General features: G+C 38.1%; 1 protein-coding gene across 1 annotated transcript; it reads left to right on the top strand.

Annotated features, from left to right (window-relative positions):
* Nucleotides 1–4,578: 4,578 nt before the first annotated feature.
* Nucleotides 4,579–6,321, top strand: LOC130447138 (golgin subfamily A member 6-like protein 22). Its single transcript, XM_056783795.1, has one exon. It carries the CDS (start codon nt 4,579–4,581, stop codon nt 6,319–6,321), a length of 1,743 nt encoding a protein of 580 aa, XP_056639773.1.
* Nucleotides 6,322–10,060: the final 3,739 nt, after the last annotated feature.

Here is a 10,060-nt window from a genome sequence, read left to right on the forward strand (position 1 = left end):
TTTTCATCCATCACCTGCACTACATCTTTCCTCTCGATCAAACATTCAGCTGAATAATTTTTCTATTCACATTAATTAATTCAAACTTTCCTGTTGCGATTGACCTTCTGTGCCCTCTAGGAGTGATTAAATTTCTCATTCATCCTCGTAGTCAATTTAGGGTTGTTATTCTTCCTGCTTTTCTCGTGCAGAAAACATAAGATTTTCTCTTTTATATTTACGTTGATTGTTTTTATCGGGAATACGGATTGGTGATTCGTGTAGGATTGATGTAACAAAAGCAATATGGCTAATTGGTCTTAGGTACTATTCTTCACACTTCTTTCAATCAATCAAGGATTTTGAAAAGACTAAAAATGAAATTCGGCGTAAATTAAAAGATAGCAGTTAATATATATGAGCGAAAGGGATTGTTGATAGAAATTTCACGCGCCCCACGACTCATTTTTTAGTCTGATCAAAAGAACTCGATTGATGAGATAGTTTTGTGAGGCTTAGTACCTAGGGTTTCACCGATTATACCTGCTTTTCATCCATCACCTGCACTACATCTTTCCTCTCGATCAAACATTCAGCTGAATAATTTTTCTATTCACATTAATTAATTCAAACTTTCCTGCCTCGATTCGTTTTTTGTGTCCTCTTGGTGTGATTCCATTTCTCATTAATCTACGCAGTCAACTAAGGGTGTTGTTCTCTCTCATTGTTTCTCGTTTTGATTCGTCATTTGTGTCCTTAAGGAGTGGTTCAATTTCTTATTCACCTATGCAGTTAATTAAGGGTTGTTTTCTCTCTGCTTTTCTCGTGCGGAAAACACAAGATTTCCTCTATTATATTGAAACCAATTGTGTTGGTGGGTCACCTCAAATCATGTTTGACATTCGTTCCCAGTACGTAAATCCCAAAATTTTCTCCATTATATTCACGTTGATTGTTTTTATCGGAAATACGGATTGGTGAATCGTGTAGGATTGATGTAACAAAAGCAATATGGGTAATTGGTCCTAGGTATTATGTTTTACACTTCTTTCCATCAATCAAGAATTTTGAAAAGACTAAAAATGAAATTCGGCGTAAATTAAAAAAAAGCAGTTAATATATATGAGCGGAAGGGATTGTTGATAGAAATTTCACGCGCCCCACGATTCATTTTTTAGTCTGATCAAAAGAACTCTATTGATGAGATAGTTTTGTGAGGCTTAATACTTGGGGTTTCACCGATTATACCTGCTTTTCATCCATCACCTGCACTACATCTTTCCTCTCGATCAAACATTCAGCTGAATAATTTTTCTTTTCACATTAATTAATTCAAACTTTCCTGTTGCGATTGACCTTCTGTGCCCTCTAGGAGTGATTAAATTTCTCATTCATCCTCGTAGTCAATTTAGGGTTGTTCTTCCTGCTTTTCTCGTGCAGAAAACATAAGATTTTCTCTTTTATATTTACGTTGATTGTTTTTATCGGGAATACGGATTGGTGATTCGTGTAGGATTGATGTAACAAAAGCAATATGGGTAATTGGTCTTAGGTACTATTCTTCACACTTCTTTCCATCAATCAAGGATTTTGAAAAGACTAAAAATGAAATTCGGCGTAAATTAAAAAATAGCAGTTAATATATATGAGCGAAAGGGATTGTTGATAGAAATTTCACGCGCCCCACGACTCATTTTTTAGTCTAATCAAAAGAACTCGATTGATGAGATAGTTTTGTGAGGCTTAATACTTGGGGTTTCACCGATTATACCTGCTTTTCATCCATCACCTGCACTACATCTTTCCTCTCGATCAAACATTCAGCTGAATAATTTTTCTTTTCACATTAATTAATTCAAACTTTCCTGTTGCGATTCGTTTTTTGTGTCTTCTAGGAGTGATTCCATTTCTCATTCAGTCAACTGAGAATGTTCTCTCTCATTTTTTCTCGTTTTGCTTCATTTGTGTTCCAATTTTTCTACTACTAAACAAAATCTAAAAATTCTATTTGCTAAAGAGATGCTAATAACAAGAAAATATCAAAATTCAAGAATATCAAATAAAAATGTAAATATCAAGTTTAAGGTAAGAACTTGTTGCAACAAATTGTAACTATTGAGAGTTGAGTTAATGTTTTTGATTTTATCTTTCCATTTAATTCTTCACCATTCTGTGCGAAAACTACTAACTACTAACTACTAATTTTTAACGTAAAGTTACTAAAGTGTTGTGTTTAATTTGAAGGTAAGTGTTTACTTGAACAATTTTATGGACAAAAGATTAATTAGGAAATAGAATAAATTGTATTAGCTTTATTTGAAGAGTTGTATTAATTTTTGTTTGTTTTAGCGTCCCGGAAGTTTGTGTAATGGCTAAGGAGGCAGCAGGAGTTGAAGTGAAGTGTTGTTATATTTATGTTGTTATGTGATGTATTTTTTTTAGTTTTATTGTAAGAGGTAGGAAATTGACTTTAATGATTTGTAAATATGTTTATAGTTAGTTGATTTAATGTAAGCTTAGGTTAGGTCCACTCCTGGGAGCTGTAAGACCTTGAAGTTGGTGGAGTGGCTCAGTAACTTGCTACTCTTTCGAGCCTCTAGGACGGGAGAGTAGAAGCGAAGCTAACAAACAGCTCACTGTTGAAGTAAATTTTAATAAAAAATACATTGAGACTTTAATTTATTCCCAATTTGTCAAATATTTGTTTTGGTTTTATTATTTGGTTTTTCGCACAGAAAAAATGGAAACTCTGAAAAATATTTATTTAGTATTTGAGAGAAGTTGACACTTTTCAGGAATTTGGTTGTAGAAAATAAATAAAATGGTACACGAGGTTGCGCCTCGTAATAATTCCATCTATTTTATTTAACTACACTTTATTTAACATAACATATTTTGCAATTTAATATTGAGTTGATACAAAATATTAGTTTGAATAAATATAATGCGAGTTGTATGGAGTTTGAATGAAATCAGTGTGGTGTCGTGCTTTTTGTGTCTTGTGTTTGCTTTTATTTTCCTAATTGATTAGATATAATTCCGGTTTATTTTGAAAACTGAAACATTTGACAAAATTTATTTTATTTATATAGAAAGATGAATTTTGTTGACTAAATAGTTGAGATTCAAAAATATTTGTAAAAAAGAGTTGTTTCTTTTTGAGAATTTTTATTTTCTTAAATTTTTGATCGAAAATCACCTAACCTAATTTATAATAAATGAACATGTATACAATTTTTTGATATTTACATTTTTCTTTGATATTCTTGAATTTTGGGATTTTCTTTGACGTTTAGAATATTTTCTCTAGACTTGAGCATGTTGTTTTTAGCATCTCTTTAGCAAATAGAATTCTTAGATTTTGTTTAGTCCTTAGAAATTGAAATTTTTTTTTCTCTCCCACCTTTAGCAGTTTTAGAGGAGTTTTAGATTTTTTATTTTAGTGTTAGGTTAGCATTCTTTCAATGAAAATAAAAATGAATTTTTTCCCTCCCACCTTTTAAGCAGAAATTTTTTTTTTTTTTTCAGTATTTTTTAAATTCTCGAGTCTTAGAATTTAAAACCTAACCTAACCTCGCCGTTTTTTTCTTTTTTAATGAAAATTTTCTCTCCCTTTTTAATTTTCTTTAGCAGTTTTTAGATTCTAATTTTAAAACTTAACAAAAAAAAAACATGGCAAATTTTTTTAATTTTCCCTTTCCCCTTTCCCTTTCCCCCCTTTCCTTCCCCCCCTTTCCTATTTTCCCTCCTTTCCTTTTTTCCCTCCTTTCCTTTTTTCCCTCTTTTTTTTCCTTTTTCCCTCTTTTCCTTTTTCCCTCTTTTCCTTTTTCCCTCTTTTCCTTTTTCTCTCTTTTCCTTTTTCCCTCTTTTCCTTTTTCCCTCTTTTCCTTTTTCCCTCTTTTCCTTTTTCCCTCTTTTCCTTTTTCCCTCTTTTCCTTTTTCCCTCTTTTCCTTTTTCCCTCTTTTCCTTTTTCCCTCTTTTCCTTTTTAGGTTTTAGGTTTTAGGTTTTAGGTTAGGTTAGGTTAGGTTAGGTTAGGTTAGGTTAGGTTAGGTTAGGTTAGGTTAGGTTAGGTTAGGTTAGGTTAGGTTAGGTTAGGTTAGGTTAGGTTAGGTTAGGTTAGGTTAGGTTAGGTTAGGTTTCGTGCTCAGAGAGGTCGAGTCGAGGAGGCAGGAAGTGAGTCGGCCCAAATCCTCGGAACGAGTTCTCTGGGAGGGGGTTTGGTCTACCCGACACGACGCGTCCCAATGGCTCATAGGGTGTCTCCGAAAGGAGTGGTCGGTCCTGAGTCTCTCAACCTTTTGTAAGAGGAAACATGACCGACCAACCTCATCGGATAGGTGATGAATAAGGAACAAATGGGTTCCCCAATAATTGCCCGCGGACCAAAAAAGACATAGAGGAGTAAACCTCGAGAAAAGAATCCGTAATCCTACGTTGTGAGCTACCGTGGCTACGGGATGAATGGCTGCGCGGAGTCAGTCTCGAACGTGTGCCTCTGGGGATACCTGGCGACCTCCCCAGAGTATTTTTAGCCTTAGCGGGGTAAGGGCGCACTGCCTCGCCGGACCTTTCACACGTCCCAACTCGTGGGAACTGAATGGAACCAAATAAACAAAACCAAATTAAGAAGAAGGAGGAGAAGAGGAGAACAGTGGAGGAAGAGGTTAGACGAAAGGAAGAAGAAGAAGAAGAAAGAAGAAAATTCGAATGGGAATTGATACAGAGACAAAAAAAGAACAAAAAAATAAACAGAAGCACGGACAGGATACAATCAACGATACTGGAAGAGGAGAATGAAGAAGAAGGAGACGAGAGTAGTGAGGGGGCACTATTGAAAAAAATAATATTCGGAGAAACGGGAAAAAAAAGGGAAAGGGAGGAAAGCAAGGTTGAGGGGGAAATAGAAAATAAAAAAGAAAGGAAAGAGGGAGAAACAACAACGGGAGAGGAGGAGGAAATAGACAATAAAATTCTAGAAATTAAAAACATGATGGGAGGGGATGAAAAATTAATAAAAAAACTAGAGGAATTGAGGGAACTTATAACCAAAAAAAATCTGAGAAAAGTGAGGTGCAGGGAATGTAGGGAAGAGGAAGAAAAACAAAGAAAAAAGGAGAAAACACAAAATATTATAAGGGAATTAGATACAGGGGGCGGAGAATATGAGGCATGGGAAAGATTAGCAGGGGAAGAATGGGAAGAGGAGGTATATAAAAAAACAAGATGGGAAAGGGATAGGGTTGAGGAAGTATTAAGAAATAGAATAAGTAGTTTGATAATAATAGGAAAAGAAAGGGGAGGGGAAACAATAGAAAAAATTAAAAAATTAAGGGAGGAAGTTTGGGGAATAATAGACGAGCTAGAGGAGGGCCAGTTGGACATTATAGAAAATAGGATCAAAACAAAAAACAAGGAGCGAGAATGGCACGACTATTTGGTTAGGGTAGGGGAGGAGGAAGATAAAAAATATAAAATCATAAGGGAGATGGCAAAACTGGCGGCGGAGAGGGGGGAAAAAATAATTAATGTCATAATAGGAGAGGGTATTAAAAAAAATAAAATCAGACAATTACTAGAATACGTAGGTAGGAGGGAGGAAACGGAGTGGAAGGTAATTACCAAGGGAGAGGAAAATGGTGGTGGAATTAAAACAGGAGGGGGAGAGTCGTTGTTTATCAAAACGGGCGACAAAAAATTTTCAGACGTCCTGAAAAACATTAAAAATGTAGTAAACGTGGAGAAAATAGGCGTCAAAGTCGAGTCCGTCCGAAAAACGGGAGGGGGGGACCTCCTAGTGAAAGTAAAGGGTCAAGGGGCGGCCGAAAGGCTGAAAGAAGAAATTAATAACAGAATTGGGGCAAAAATGGATATGACGGTGAAGAGGAAAGAAGCAATCTTCACCGTCATGGAGGTAGACCCTTCGGTCACTCCTTTAGAATTGAAGGAGGCCGTCTGCCAGTGGACCGGCATCGATGGGGAAGAAGTAGAGGTAAGAGGCATGAGGGAGAGCAGGGGAGGTGGACAGACGGCCACCCTTGCTATAAGAGAAGAAAGAGCGGCCGCCCTTAGAACTGCCCAAAAAATTAAAGTCCACTGGCAGTATTGCTCTGTGAAGGAGAGGTTTACCCCCCTAAGGTGTTATCGCTGCCTGGAATATGGCCACAGCACCTACAATTGTAGCGGCAAGGACAGAAGCAGATGCTGCTTCAATTGTATCAAAGAGGGGCACCGGGCACAAGAGTGCCAAAATGAGGCGTGGTGCCTCTCGTGCGACAGTAAAGGCCATAGGACGGACACGATGGCGTGTCCTAAATACCGAAATACAGTATTTGGTAGATAACGACTGGGGTATTTAGATAGATAACCATCGACACGCTTTTTTAGGATAAAATAAAAAAAAAAAAAAAATGGCCTCTAGCAAGACCGGTATCAGGGTTTTGCAGATTAATGTGGGAAGGGCTAGACTAGCTCATGACCTGACCCACGTTAAAGCTGCTCAACTCGAAGCGGATCTACTTATCGTTTCTGAACCAAATAAAAAACTGACTGAGGGGGGTGGTTGGGTACAAGATAAGAGAAAGGACGTGGCGGTATTATTCAGGAATAGGGATATTGGGGTGAGGAACTTGCAAAGAGAGGCGGGCTACGTCGTGGTCGAGCTTGACTGCGAGATCACGATCGTGGCCTGTTACGTTTCCCCCAATGTCTCTATGATTGAATATAGAAAAACAATAAAGAAAATAATGAATACCGTCACCGGCAATAAGAACTTTCTGATTGTCGGGGACGTTAACGCAAAATCGTCTCAGTGGGGATCCCCTATAAATGACGAGAGGGGTGACCTCTGGGACGACTGGATGGCCCAAATGAATATAGTGGCAATAAACAATAAAAAACCAACGTTTGTTAGGGGCACTAGCAGGAGTCACATCGATGTGACTCTTGCTAGTGAGGGGTCATCCAGAAAAATTGCAAACTGGGATGTCCTCGACGATCAGATATTTACCCACCACAAGTTCATCACCTACGACATTAAAAGCAGGACAAAAAAACAAAATAATAATACAAACAGAAATAACAAAAACATATACAATAAATTAATAGACAAAATAAAGAACCTGGAAATAGATCAAAAAAAGGTGGTGAACTTCGAGACTCTTCAGTTAGTACTAAAAGATATTAAAGAAAAAGTGATAAAGGATAATAAAAACAAAAAAAAACAAAATAGACAAATGCCATATTGGTGGAATGATGAGATAGAGAAACTCCGAGAGGATTGCCTCCTTGCCCGGAGAACATACACCAGAAGCGGGGGCGAAGAAATGTATAAAGACATATACAAACAGAAAAAAAAAGCTCTGGGCAAGGTAATAAAAAATGAAAAGAAGAAAAGATGGCGGGCCATATGTGAAGACCTCGAAAAGGATATATGGGGCGACGCATATAAAATCACAATGAGAGCGTTGAGAGCCGTCGCCCCATACAACTTAAACGAAGAGCAGCGGCTAGAGGCCGCGTCGCTACTCTTCCCTAATAAAAGGGAAGAAAACTTTCACATGGAAAGCGACGCGGCTGTACCAAATTTCACGTTGGAAGAGATCTTGGCCGCTGCCGAAGATATCAAGCAGGGTAAAGCCCCCGGCCCTGATGGCCTGCCACCAGAGGCAATCAAAACCCTGATCAAAACGAGGCCTGAAATTATTACATCCGTTTTTAACGAACTACTGTGCAGGCAAGAGTTTCCTAGAGAATTAAAAACAGCAAATTTAGTACTATTGTTGAAACCTGGGAAACCCCCCGATTCGCCGGCCTCATACAGACCGGTATGCTTGTTAGACTGTCTGGGAAAATATTATGAAATCTTAATTAAAAAAAGATTAGAAAATTTCCTGGACAGCAGAGCAGCTCTGTCAGATCAGCAGTACGGCTTCCGCAAAGGTCGCTCAGCAGTGGACGCCGCAAAGTGGGTACACGATGCGGCGAAAGCTTCGAGAAAAAGATGGGTGGTCCTTGTAATGGTCGATATTAAAAACGCCTTTAATTCGGCCAACTGGGGCCTGATAATCAAAAAATTGAGTGAAATGAAGGCCCCAGTATATTTGGTAAACATTATAAAGGACTACCTAACGGAAAGAAGAGTATGCGTATCGAGAAGGCAACAAATCCAATTGACCGCCGGAGTGCCCCAAGGGTCGGTGTTAGGACCGACCCTTTGGAATATACTTTATGACGGGGTACTCCGATTAGAACTAGAGGGCGGCGCCAAATCGATCGCATACGCTGACGACCTAGCAATATTAGCGGAAAGCGATATGAATTGGGGCATCGTAGATATAATTAAAGAAAATTTGATTAGAATAAAAAGCTGGATAGAGCAGATGGACCTGCAAATAGCGGTAGAGAAAACGGAAATAATAGTGCTTAGAGGACCTAGAGCGTTCCGGGATCGAATCCAATTCGATCTCGGAGACGGCCAACTTATCAATTCCCAAAAAACAGTAAAATACCTGGGCGTAACCTTCGATAATAGACTGATCTTCTCGAAGCACGTGGAAGCAGCGGTTAAAAAAGCAGGAGAAAGAACTTCCGCCCTACAAAAGATGCTGCCTAACATAGGCGGCCCCGGCAGCCAGAGGAGGAGGGTACTATTGGAAAATATACATTCGATCCTCCTCTATGGGGCACCGGTATGGGCGGAAGTTATGAAAATACAAAAGTATAAAAATATATATACAACAGCGCAACGGAAACCGCTGCTTCGGGTCTGCAGCGCATACAGAACTGTCTCTGCTATCGCGCTGCAGACGATCGCGGGAGTGATCCCGATCCACATAATGGTGGACGAGAGGGTCAGAATCTATAGGAGAGTTCAGGCTGACAGGGATAAAAATATCGAAAGTATAAAAAAAGAAGAAAGAGAAGTCAGCCTGGACAAATGGCAGCGAGAGTGGAGGGAAGAGGGTGCCAAAGCCGCGTGGACAAAGACATTGATACCGGATGTGACGGAGTGGTATAAGTGCGCACACCGCAGAACAAATTATTATTTTACACAATTTCTGACGGGGCATGGGTCTTTCAGAAAATACACCTACGGAATAAAAAAAACGAGAGATGACCTGTGCCCCATTTGCGGTGTGACAGAGGACCCCCGTCACGTGGTGACGGAATGTCGAGTCCACCGGCAGAAACAAGAAGAACTAAAAAAAGCAATAAAAAGTAACGGCACCCTGAGGTGCAGGAATATTATGATCGCTGCCATCAAAGAAAAGAAGGTGTACGACAGGGTTATAGATATTGTTACGGGAATGATAAAGGCCAAAGAGGAAAAGGAAAGAAAGCGTGAAGATTTTTAATATGTAGTTGTGATTGTTAACGAGTGGCGTCTTAACTTATTAATTTTAATTGATTTTATTTATACAAGTTTTAAAATTTTATTACATGTTTATACACCGATTTTATTCTTTTATATATACAAAGTTTTATATATTTATACAATTTTAAAGTTAGATTTTATTTATACAAAATTTTAAAATTAGATTTAGGATTTTATTTATACATTTTTATCTATACAGTTTTAAAATAGATCTAAGTTTTTATTTAATGTAGGGTTTTTTATTTATATTAGATTTTAAATTTTTTCTTTTTCTATTTTTTTAAGATAGGCTAAGTTTTTTCTTTAATCTGTACTTATGTTTTTAAAGATAGGATAAGTTAGGTTAAGTTTTATTTATACAGTTTATATTAGGCAGGCTTTTTAATTTATATTCATTATGTGTACGTTACCTCTGTTTTTACTTGTGTATGTGATGTTTCTTATCGTAGTGTATGGTATTTTTATTTACTAGATAGAACACGGAGATGAAGAGCACAGCCGGCGCATGTGACGCGATGTTCGCTAAGAACGGTTCCACATGCGTCGGCGGAGAAGAGGGTGGGTTTTTAGCTGGTAGGCGCCCGGGTAACGGGTGAATCCAGCACGCCTGGGACACCTTCCCAGAAGTCTTTCGAAGATTTTCCCACCCACAAAAAAAAAAAAAAAAAAAAAAAAAAAAAGGTTAGGTTAGGTTAGGTTAGGTTAG

This window comes from Diorhabda sublineata, chromosome 7 (genome assembly GCF_026230105.1).
Source record: "Diorhabda sublineata isolate icDioSubl1.1 chromosome 7, icDioSubl1.1, whole genome shotgun sequence".
In the NCBI taxonomy this organism is placed as follows: Eukaryota; Metazoa; Arthropoda; class Insecta; order Coleoptera; family Chrysomelidae; genus Diorhabda; species Diorhabda sublineata.